We start from the raw sequence: 12,783 nt of genomic DNA on the forward strand, positions 1-12,783 counted from the left end.
GGTACTTGCATAATTTAATCAATGAAGGTTCCTGATTGGGGGGGAGGGGAGGGGGAGGAGGTGATTGGGATGGGTGGGTTTTATTTTTTCACATGGTTTGATTGGTGACAGCTTTCTATATATATTTGTGTACTGCATTGTGTTTGTATCTTTAGCCTGACGAAGAGGTCCTGCGTGACCTCGAAACGTTAAAACGGCTTTTTGGATCGCTATTATGCATTCAATTTTTGGACGTTTTTTCAATGATCCTTGGTGTGCTGGCGAATATGTGTACATGATTTGCTTTCCGGTTCCCAGCTGGTGATCGTTTCAGCACCCTTTTACTTATTGGCCATTTTCCTGGAAGGTGTGCAGTTGGAATATTTTGTGGCCCAACCTGAACCTGACTACTGTCTTGACTGCCACCTGCCTCCACCCCAACCTGGACCTGACTACTGTCTTGACTGCCACCTGCCTCCACCCCAACCTGGACCTGACTACTGTCTTGACTGCCACCTGCCTCCACCCCAACCTGGACCTGACTACTGTCTTGACTGCCACCTGCCTCCACCCCAACCTGGACCTGACTACTGTCTTGACTGCCACCTGCCTCCACCCCAACCTGGACCTGACTACTGTCTTGACTGCCACCTGCCTCCACCCCAACCTGGACCTGACTACTGTCTTGACTGCCACCTGCCTCCACCCCTGCCTGAACCTTTCTACTGTCTTGACTGCAACCTGTCTTGATCTATGCCTGGACCTGACTTCTCTCTTGTTTGCTGCCTGCCTTGATCCCTGGATACTCTCTTAACTGCCACATGACTGGACCCCTACCTGAACCTCACCACACTACTAAAGAGGTTGTAAAGGTGTTTTTTTAATGCATTAAGGTGAAAAACCTTGAGGGTTTACAAGCCCTTTAACTGTAACCTGTCTTGAACTCTGCCTGGACCGGACTTCTCTCTTGTTTGCTGCCTGCCTTGACCCCTGGATGGACCTGACTACTCTCTTGATTACCACCTGCCTTGACCCCTACCTGAACCTCACTGCCATCTGGTTTGTTGCTTGCGTTGACCCCTGCCTGTAGGCCAACTATTCCATGATTGTCACCTGCCCACCCCCTGCCTGGGTCTGACTCATTTCTTGACTGCTGCCTGCCTCGCCCTGTGCCTAGACCCGGCTATTCTCTTGATTAACACCTGCCTGCACCTATCATCTTGTTTGCTGGTTGCCTTGACCCCCGCCTGGACCTGAGTATTCTCCTGATTGCCACCTGCCTCTCCCCCTGCCTGCACCTGACTAATTTCTCAATCACCGCCGGCCTCGACCTCTGCTGAGACCTGACTATTCACTTGCTGATCCCCAGGGGTTAGTCTCCACACCTTAACTATCCTGTCCTCACTCACCCCTTGGTGGGTAGATCCTGAGGGCCAGGATCTGGTACAAATCCACAGAAAAGAGCTCAGGGAGCCATTGGGGCTCCTTATCTATCTGCACCATCAGAAGCTGTGAGTGAAGACCAGTTGGTGCTCCTCGGGTGAGTCTGGGGGGGGGGGGGGGTGCTCCTCGGGTGAGTCTGGGGGGGGTGCTCCTTGGTTGAGTCTGGGGGGGGTGCTCCTCGGGTGAGTCTGGGGGGGGTGTTCCTCGGGTGAGTCTGGGGGGGGTGCTCCTCGGGTGAGTCTGGGGGGGGTGCTCCTCGGGTGAGTCTGGGGGGGGGGTGCTCCTTGGTTGAGTCTGGGGGGGGGTGTTCCTCGGGTGAGTCTGGGGGGGGTGTTCCTTGGGTGAGTCTGGGGGGGGTGCTCCTTGGGTGAGTCTGGGGGGGGTGCTCCTTGGGTGAGTCTGGGGGGTGCTCCTCGGGTGAGTCTGGGGGGGGGGGGAGCTCCTCGGGTGAGTCTGGGGGGGGGTGCTCCTTGATTGAGTCTGGGGGGGGTGTTCCTTGGGTGAGTCTGGGGGGGGGTGCTCCTTGGGTGAGTCTGGGGGGTGCTCCTCGGGTGAGTCTGGGGGGGGGGGGTGCTCCTTGGTTGAGTCTGGGGGGGGTGCTCCTCGGGTGAGTCTGGGGGGTGCTCCTCGGGTGAGTCTGGGGGGGGTGCTCCTCGGGTGAGTCTGGGGGGGGGTGCTCCTCGGGTGAGTCTAGGGGGGGGTGTTGCCCAACACCTCCCTAAAACATAGCAAACCTTAAGATTTGACATTGAGTTGCACTTTATATGTACCATTTCCAGCAGTAGATGCTCCTCCCTCTCCTTCTCCTGGTCCAATAAGTCTTTTTCAAAGAAGCGTTTCTGAAACTGGAACAAATACAACAAATTGTAACGGAGTTCATTCAAAACATGGAGCCTGGAGTTCCACTAGACAACGGTCATAGAAATAGCGCCTGCAGGTCATGTCTATGGGGTGGTATTCGAAATGCATTCCAACAAGGTGGGCAGTCACAGTGGCCAATAGGAAAGCCAAGAAGGTTAGAGAGGTGGAGCCAGGGCTCAGCCTGGAGAGTGAGTTGGAATTTGCATTTCAGAGGGCCCACAAATTTTGGGGTCCCCATGTGATCCCCTTGGACATTAATGCCTCATAAGAGTGCTGAGGACATTCCTAATGTAGATGAGGGACGGCTGAAGATCAATAAGATCAGAACAGCCCCACCCAACCGAAACCTGGAATCTGACCAATGAGACGCCTTCTACCCTCGGGGGTCCAGAAATAATTCCCGGGATATCAAAGAGGTCCTTACAGCATCCATGGATATCTCCATCCGGTCCAGCTCCAGAACCGTCTACAAATAGAAAGAAAGAAAGATACATCTTGTTAGACTTCAACTTTTTCTATTTCTTGCAATGACCTTAAAGAAGACCCCTCCCCCACCTCTATAAAACTGCCAGTAATATGTAATGGGGGGGGGGGGGGGAAAACAAATATACCGTATATACTCTATACACTCTCTATATACTGTATACACTCTATACACTCTCTATATACTGTATATACTCTATACACTCTCTATATACCGTATATACTCTATACACTCTCTATATACCGTATACACTCTCTATATACTCTATACACTCTCTATATACCGTATATACTCTATACACTCTCTATATACTGTATACACTCTATACACTCTCTATACACCGTATATACTCTATACACTCTCTATATACCGTATATACTCTATACACTCTCTATATACCGTATACACTCTATACACTCTCTATATACTGTATATACTCTATACACTCTCTATATACCGTATACACTCTATACACTCTCTATATACCGTATATACTGTATACACTCTCTATATACTGTATACACTCTCCATATACCGTATACACTCTATACACTCTCTATATACCGTATATACTCTATACACTCTCTATATACCGTATACACTCTATACACTCTCTATATACCGTATATACTCTATACACTCTCTATATACTGTATATACTCTATACACTCTCTATATACCGTATACACTCTATACACTCTCTATATACCGTATATACTGTATACACTCTCTATATACTGTATACACTCTCCATATACCGTATACACTCTATACACTCTCTATATACCGTATATACTCTCTATATACTCTATACACTCTCTATATACCGTATATACTGTATACACTCTCTATATACTGTATACACTCTATACACTCTCTATATACCGTATATACTGTATACACTCTCTATATACTGTATACACTCTCTATATACCGTATACACTCTATACACTCTCTATATACCGTATATACTCTATACACTCTCCATATACCGTATACACTCTATACACTCTCTATATACCGTATATACTCTATACACTCTCTATATACTGTATATACTCTATACACTCTCTATATACCGTATACACTCTATACACTCTCTATATACCGTATATACTCTATACACTCTCTATATACCGTATACACTCTATACACTCTCTATATACCGTATATACTGTATACACTCTCTATATACTCTATACACTCTCTATATACCGTATACACTCTATACACTCTCTATATACCGTATACACTCTATACTCTCTCTATATACCGTATACACTCTATACACTCTCTATATACCGTATATACTCTATACACTCTCTATATACCGTATACACTCTATACACTCTCTATATACCGTATATACTCTATACACTCTCTATATACCGTATATACTCTATACACTCTCTATATACCGTATATACTCTATACACTCTCTATATACCGTATACACTCTATACACTCTCTATATACTGTATACACTCTCTATATACCGTATATACTCTATACACTCTCTATATACCGTATATACTCTATACACTCTCTATATACCGTATATACTCTATACACTCTCTATATACCGTATACACTCTATACACTCTCTATATACTGTATACACTCTCTATATACCGTATACACTCTATACACTCTCTATATACCGTATATACTCTATACACTCTCTATATACCGTATATACTCTATACACTCTCTATATACCGTATACACTCTATACACTCTCTATATACTGTATACACTCTCTATATACTCTATACACTCTCTATATACCGTATACACTCTATACACTCTCTATATACCGTATACACTCTCTATATACTCTATACACTCTCTATATACCGTATATACTCGAGTACAAGCCACGTTTTTCAGCACATTTTTTTGTGCTGAAAATGCCCCCATCGGCTTATACTCGAGTCACCGGCAGTGTCATGCAGTCATTTTGCGGTTCCACCCACTAGCTACCTTCCAGTACCGTCCCTTGGTTCCACCCGCTAGATACCTTCCAGTACCGTCCCTTGGTTCCACCCACCAGCTACCTTCCAGTACCGTCCCTTGGTTCCACCCACTAGCTACCTTCCAGTACCGTCCCTTGGTTCCACCCACTAGCTACCTTCCAGTACCGTCCCTTGGTTCCACCCACCAGCTACCTTCCAGTACCGTCCCTTGTTTCCACCCACTAGCTACCTTCCAGTACCGTCCCTTGGTTCCACCCACTAGCTACCTTCCAGTACCGTCCCTTGGTTCCACCCACTAGCTACCTTCCAGTACCGTCCCTTGGTTCCACCCACCAGCTACCTTCCAGTACCGTCCCTTGTTTCCACCCACTAGCTACCTTCCAGTACCGTCCCTTGGTTCCACCCACTAGCTTCCTTCCAGTACCGTCCCTTGGTTCCACCCACCAGCTACCTTCCAGTACCGTCCCTTGGTTCCACCCACTAGCTTCCTTCCAGTACCGTCCCTTGGTTCCACCCACTAGCTACCTTCCAGTACCGTCCCTTGGTTCCACCCACTAGCTACCTTCCAGTACCGTCCCTTGGTTCCACCCACTAGCTACCTTCCAGTACCGTCCCTTGGTTCCACCCACTAGCTACCTTCCAGTACCGTCCCTTGTTTCCACCCACTAGCTACCTTCCAGTACCGTCCCTTGGTTCCACCCACTAGCTACCTTCCAGTACCGTCCCTTGGTTCCACCCACTAGCTACCTTCCAGTACCGTCCCTTGGTTCCACCCACCAGCTACCTTCCAGTACCGTCCCTTGTTTCCACCCACTAGCTACCTTCCAGTACCGTCCCTTGGTTCCACCCACTAGCTTCCTTCCAGTACCGTCCCTTGGTTCCACCCACCAGCTACCTTCCAGTACCGTCCCTTGGTTCCACCCACTAGCTTCCTTCCAGTACCGTCCCTTGGTTCCACCCACTAGCTACCTTCCAGTACCGTCCCTTGGTTCCACCCACTAGCTACCTTCCAGTACCGTCCCTTGGTTCCACCCACTAGCTACCTTCCAGTACCGTCCCTTGGTTCCACCCACTAGCTACCTTCCAGTACCGTCCCTTGGTCCCACCCACTAGCTACCTTCCAGTACCGTCCCTTGGTTCCACCCGCTAGCTACCTTCCAGTACCGTCCCTTGGTTCCACCCACCAGCTACCTTCCAGTACCATCCCTTGGTTCCACCCACCAGCTACCTTCCAGTACCGTCCCTTGGTTCCACCCACCAGCTACCTTCCAGTACCGTCCCTTGGTTCCACCCACCAGCTACCTTCTAGTACCGTCCCTTGGTTCCACCCACTAGCTACCTTCCAGTACCGTCCCTTGGTTCCACCCACTAGCTACCTTCCAGTACTGTCCCTTGGTTCCACCCGCTAGCTACCTTCCAGTACCGTCCCTTGGTTCCACCCGCTAGCTACCTTCCAGTACCGTCCCTTGGTTCCACCCACTAGCTACCTTCCAGTACCGTCCCTTGGTTCCACCCACTAGCTACCTTCCAGTACCGTCCCTTGGTTCCACCCACTAGCTACCTTCCAGTACCGTCCCTTGGTTCCACCCACTAGCTACCTTCCAGTACCGTCCCTTGGTTCCACCCACTAGCTACCTTCCAGTACTGTCCCTTTTGGAGAAAACAAAATCAAAAATCCTTTTGTGATGCTTGCCAAGTCATTTGTATGTTATTTGGTAAGAAGAAAAGCCGGCAACAATAGACCCCTCCCAGCAACATGACTCTCTGTGGCAACAATAGACCCCTCCCAGCAACATAAGACTCTCCGTGGCAACAATAGACCCCTCCCAGCAACATAAGACTCTCCGTGGCAACAATAGACCCCTCCCAGCAACATAAGACTCTCTGTGGCAACAATAGACTCCTCCCAGCAACATAAGACTCCGTGGCAACAATAGACTCCTCCCAGCAACAGAAGACTCTCCGTGGCAACAATAGACTCCTCCCAGCAACATAAGACTCTCTGTGGCAACAATAGACTCCTCCCAGCAACATAAGACTCCGTGGCAACAATAGACCCCTCCCAGCAACAGAAGACTCTCCGTGGCAACAATAGACTCCTCCCAGCAACATAAGACTCTCCGTGGCAACAATAGACTCCTCCCAGCAACATAAGACTCTCCGTGGCAACAATAGACCCCTCCCAGCAACATAAGACTCTCTGTGGCAACAATAGACTCCTCCCAGCAACATAAGACTCCGTGGCAACAATAGACTCCTCCCAGCAACAGAAGACTCTCCGTGGCAACAATAGACCCCTCCCAGCAACATAAGACTCTCTGTGGCAACAATAGACTCCTCCCAGCAACATAAGACTCCGTGGCAACAATAGACTCCTCCCAGCAACAGAAGACTCCGTGGCAACAATAGACCCCTCCCAGCAACAGAAGACTCTCCGTGGCAACAATAGACTCCTCCCAGCAACATAAGACTCTCCGTGGCAACAATAGACTCCTCCCAGCAACATAAGACTCTCTGTGGCAACAATAGACCCCTCCCAGCAACATAAGACTCTCCGTGGCAACAATAGACCCCTCCCAGCAACAGAAGACTCTCCGTGGCAACAATAGACCCCTCCCAGCAACATAAGACTCTCCGTGGCAACAATAGACCCCTCCCAGCAACATAAGACTCTCCGTGGCAACAATAGACCCCTCCCAGCAACATAAGACTCTCCGTGGCAACAATAGACTCCTCCCAGCAACATAAGACTCTCCGTGGCAACAACAGACCCCTCCCAGCAACATAAGACTCTCCGTGGCAACAATAGACCCCTCCCAGCAACATAAGACTCTCCGTGGCAACAATAGACTCCTCCCAGCAACATAAGACTCTCCGTGGCAACAATAGACCCCTCCCAGCAACATAAGACTCTCCGTGGCAACAATAGACTCCTCCCAGCAACAGAAGACTCTCCGTGGCAACAACAGACCCCTCCCAGCAACATAAGACTCTCCGTGGCAACAATAGACTCCTCCCAGCAACATAAGACTCTCCGTGGCAACAATAGACCCCTCCCAGCAACAGAAGACTCTCCGTGGCAACAATAGACTCCTCCCAGCAACATAAGACTCTCCGTGGCAACAATAGACTCCTCCCAGCAACATGACTCTCCGTGGCAACAATAAACCCCTCCCAGCAACATAAGACTCTCCGTGGCAACAATAGACTCCTCCCAGCAACAGAAGACTCTCCGTGGCAACAATAGACTCCTCCCAGCAACAGAAGACTCTCCGTGGCAACAATAGACCCCTCCCAGCAACAGAAGACTCTCCGTGGCAACAATAGACCCCTCCCAGCAACATAAGACTCTCCGTGGCAACAATAGACTCCTCCCAGCAACAGAAGACTCTCCGTGGCAACAATAGACCCCTCCCAGCAACAGAAGACTCTCCGTGGCAACAATAGACCCCTCCCAGCAACATGACTCTCCGTGGCAACAATAGACTCCTCCCAGCAACATAAGACTCTCCGTGGCAACAATAGACCCCTCCCAGCAACAGAAGACTCTCCGTGGCAACAATAGACCCCTCCCAGCAACATGACTCTCCGTGGCAACAATAGACTCCTCCCAGCAACATAAGACTCTCCGTGGCAACAATAGACTCCTCCCAGCAACATAAGACTCTCTGTGGCAACAATAGACTCCTCCCAGCAACATAAGACTCTCCGTGGCAACAATAGACCCCTCCCAGCAACATAAGACTCTCCGTGGCAACAATAGACCCCTCCCAGCAACATAAGACTCTCCGTGGCAACAATAGACCCCTCCCAGCAACATAAGACTCTCCGTGGCAACAATAGACCCCTCCCAGCAACATAAGACTCTCTGTGGCAACAATAGACTCCTCCCAGCAACATAAGACTCTCCGTGGCAACAATAGACCCCTCCCAGCAACATAAGACTCTCCGTGGCAACAATAGACCCCTCCCAGCAACATAAGACTCTCCGTGGCAACAATAGACCCCTCCCAGCAACAGAAGACTCTCCGTGGCAACAATAGACCCCTCCCAGAACCCCTGGTCATTCCATTCAGTGGCCGGACCCGCGTTCCCCCTGAACATTAGATTCTCCATGGAGTTCTGATTAGAGATCCGCTCTGCATTGTGAGACGCGGCGGAGATCTCACTCACCCTCTTCACCACCGTCAGGACGTCTCTGTCCTTCTCCTGGCACAGAAGTTTCCGGACGCAAAGTTCCAGCTGCTGCAACAAATGTTTATCCGCCGGAAGCTTCAGGGTGGACTTCAGCTTTGGCATCATGTAACAAACCTTCATCCTAGGGCAGGAGGGAGGCCACACATTAGAGGACAGGAGGGAGGCCACACATTAGAGGACAGGAAGGAGGACAGGAGGGAGGCCACACATTAGAGGACAGGAGGGAGGACACACATTAGAGGACAGGAGGGAGGACATGAAGGAGGACAGGAAGGAGGACAGGAGGGAGGCCACACATTAGAGGACAGGAAGGAGGACAGGAGGGAGGCCACACATTAGAGGACAGGAAGGAGGACATGAAGGAGGACACACATTAGAGGACAGGAGGGAGGACACACATTAGAGGACAGGAAGGAGGACACACATTAGAGGACAGGAGGGAGGACATGAAGGAGGACAGGAAGGAGGACAGGAGGGAGGACACACATTAGAGGACAGGAGGGAGGACACACATTAGAAGACAGGAAGGAGGCCACACATTAGAGGACAGGAGGGAGGACAGGAGGGAGGACACATATTAGAGGACAGGAAGGAGGCCACACATTAGAGGACAGGAGAGAGGACAGGAGGGAGGACACACATTAGAGGACAGGAAGGAGGCCACACATTAGAGGACAGGAGAGAGGACAGGAGGGAGGACACACATGGGAGGACAGGAGGGAGGACAGGAGGGAGGACACACATTAGAGGACAGGAGGGAGGACAGGAAGGAGGACAGGAAGGAGGACAGGAGGGAGGACACACATTAGAGGACAGGAAGGAGGACAGGAGAGAGGACAGGAGGGAGGCCACACATTAGAGGACAGGAAGGAGGACAGAAAGGAGGACACACATTAGATGACAGGAAGGAGGACAGGAAGGAGGACAGGAGGGAGGACAGGAAGGAGGACAGTAAGGAGGACAGGAGGGAGGACACACATTAGAGGACAGGAGGGAGGGCACACATTAGAAGACATGAAGGAGGACACACATTAGAGGACAGGAGGGAGGACATGAAGGAGGACACACATTAGAGGACAGGAGGGAGGACAGTAAGGAGGACAGGAGGGAGGACACACATTAGAGGACAGGAGGGAGGGCACACATTAGAAGACAGGAGGGAGGACACACATTAGAGGACAGGAAGGAGGACAGGAAGGAGGACATACGAGGACAGGAGAGAGGACACACATTAGAGGACAGGAAGGAGGACAGGAAGGAGGACATACATTAGAGGACAGGAGAGAGGACACACATTAGAGGACAGGAGGGAGGACACACATTAGAGGACAGGAGGGAGGACATGAAGGAGGACACACATTAGAGGACAGGAGGGAGGACATGAAGGAGGACACACATTAGAGGACAGGAAGGAGGACATGAAGGAGGACACACATTAGAGGACAGGAGGGAGGACAGGAGGGAGGACAGGAGGGAGGCCACACATTAGAGGACAGGAGGGAGGACACACATTAGAGGACAGGAGGGAGGACATGAAGGAGGACACACATTAGAGGACAGGAGGGAGGACATGAAGGAGGACACACATTAGAGGACAGGAGGGAGGACATGAAGGAGGACACACATTAGAGAAGGCGGGATCAAACATCCGGATCTAATCAATCGTTCTCCATGATTGTTGGGTCGGGGGACAGACATTTCGAGGCGCCGATACCGTTTTAGATTTCTTCCAGTCTCATCATATCAAAATGTGTGAATGTGGAAAACAAACTCATTATGGGCGCTAGATGGCGCTGATGAGCATTTATACATTTTTTATGATACTCGGCGCCCTCTAGTGGCCATGATGTGGTATTTTTTCGCGTTCACACATTTGAATTGTAGAGAATCTATAAAATAACATTCGATCTTCTCTCCGGTCACACGGATGAATTTACACGCCGTTTGATGAACACAAATTGTTTATAAATACGTCTCATAATGTCTTCTCATTGGACTTTATCACTGAATGATGTCACCGCCCCAGCGGATTCCATCAGAGGCTTCTCACACAGGTGACAGCTTCTCTTTGATGGCTTGCTGAGCGCCCTCTAGCAGGGTCGCTGGTACAGGGCGGGGCGGTAGCTGCATATACAGGGAACCTCGGGTTACGAGTAACGCGGTTAACGAGCGTTTTGAATAACGAGCAACATCTTTTTGTGAGTGTCGTCTCACAAAACAAGCAGAATTCATGCTAATGGGGTGTGCAGTACCACATTTCGCCAGAGGTGCGGGGGGGCGCCGATGACACTCGGAACGGTTCGGAGCCACTCGGAAATACTCAGTTCCTGAGTGTTTCCGAGTGTTCCTGAGATCAGCCGAGCGGTTCCCTGAGTATTTATGAGTCTCTCCGGCGCCCACCCCCAACCTCTGGCCACATGTTGTATTGCATCCCATAGAAGTCAATGCAGAACAAATTATCTTCATTTCCATTGACTTCTATGGGGAAACTCGCTTTGATATGCGAGTGCTTTGGATTACAAGCGTTCTCCTGGAGCGGATTATCCTCGTAGTCCGAGGTTCCCCTGTACTGTACACACACACACGTGATTCTGCACTTCTGCCTGCAGGGGGTGCACATGCGCTGTTGGTGGGCCGTGGTATGGATTGGGGGACGCAGCGGCCGGCTCCCCGACATGCTCCTTGTCACCCAGTGTATGGCCGCCGCGCCCAACGGTCCCTGATCTGTCCCTCCTTCCTCCTCATTGGTCCCTCATGTCGATCTCTATAGTTTTATATAAAATGTACTTTATATTTATCAAGAAGTGATAAACCTTTCATCTGATTTCTAAATTCCAGAAGCCGATATAAAGGAATATTTGTGGTAAAAAAAAGCCCTTGTGCGTTTAACCAATCTCCTTTAAGGGGGCGTGGCAAGGGGTGTGTCCTATGCCTGATAGGTGTCCCTCGTTCCCATCTCAGAAAGTTGGGAGGTGTGTTGTAGCGGAATGACGGGCGGCGGCGGTTCACTTATCCTGACTGGGCGTCATTCAGGATAACAGCCGTGGGGGCGCAGCGTGGTGATTGGTGGGGTGACAGAGGGAGGCTCTCACCATGTGATCAGTCTGTCCAATCACAGCTGATCGCGGCTGTAACGGCTACCCAAGTTGTGTGAGGGTCTCAGCCGCTGGAGACGTCCTTTTCCCTGGCAAGCTGCGATATGCAGGTACCGCCGGTATATCCCATCGAACGCCCTTCCAAGAAACGAGACGGACTACGTTTGGAGAGTCAAGCAGGACTAACTTTTAATGTCACATTTTTCCTCCTTATATCTGGTTACAACTGTACAGAAACAAATGACACTCCCCCCCCCCCCCAGGGGGGACTTCAATACACACACTTTGAAAGAATGACCTTCCCTTGAGCCAATCAGTCGCTAGCCGTTTTGGCTCCTTAGCTTGATCAGACAATAGAATTCAATTAACCTTTAAAACAATTATCACTCACACATAATCCCCATCAGCATACACCTCACAGGGGGCTGTTACCTACACAAGAGAGAGTTCATTAGCTATGCAAAGGGTACATTAGCATTCAGCAGTGAAAGAGACTTGTCCAATTAACCCTTTGAGCTCAGAATACAATGTGGTACATCCAATGGTGACAAGCCATGCAGTTCCTTGTAGTCCTCCCTGCATGAGATTATAACTGTCCCGGCAGCATGCATATGTCCGTTACACTACTCCCCTTTTGTGGAACACTCCGGCAGACCCGGATTGATCCTTTTCGGATCAACTTGGGGATGTCCGGTCTGCTGTTAGGGTAAAAGATCCGTTTGCCTGGACAGTCCGTCGGCCTTCCCAT

At 50.1% G+C, this 12,783-nt stretch overlaps 1 protein-coding gene across 1 annotated transcript in view; it reads right to left on the minus strand.

The window, feature by feature from the left end:
* The window catches only part of PPP4R4 (protein phosphatase 4 regulatory subunit 4), an 88,030-nt gene that overhangs the window by 18,531 nt on the left and 56,716 nt on the right, over positions 1 to 12,783 (minus strand). The window contains exons 15-17 of the mRNA XM_040333564.1: positions 8,917 to 9,061; positions 2,708 to 2,749; positions 2,193 to 2,267 (exon numbers count right to left, since the gene is read on the minus strand). Of these exons, the coding sequence (XP_040189498.1) occupies positions 2,193 to 2,267; positions 2,708 to 2,749; positions 8,917 to 9,061 (262 nt within the window). The remainder of the gene's footprint in view (positions 1 to 2,192; positions 2,268 to 2,707; positions 2,750 to 8,916; positions 9,062 to 12,783) is intronic.

The sequence above is a fragment of the Rana temporaria genome, chromosome 13, assembly GCF_905171775.1.
Source record: "Rana temporaria chromosome 13, aRanTem1.1, whole genome shotgun sequence".
NCBI classification, from domain to species: Eukaryota; Metazoa; Chordata; class Amphibia; order Anura; family Ranidae; genus Rana; species Rana temporaria.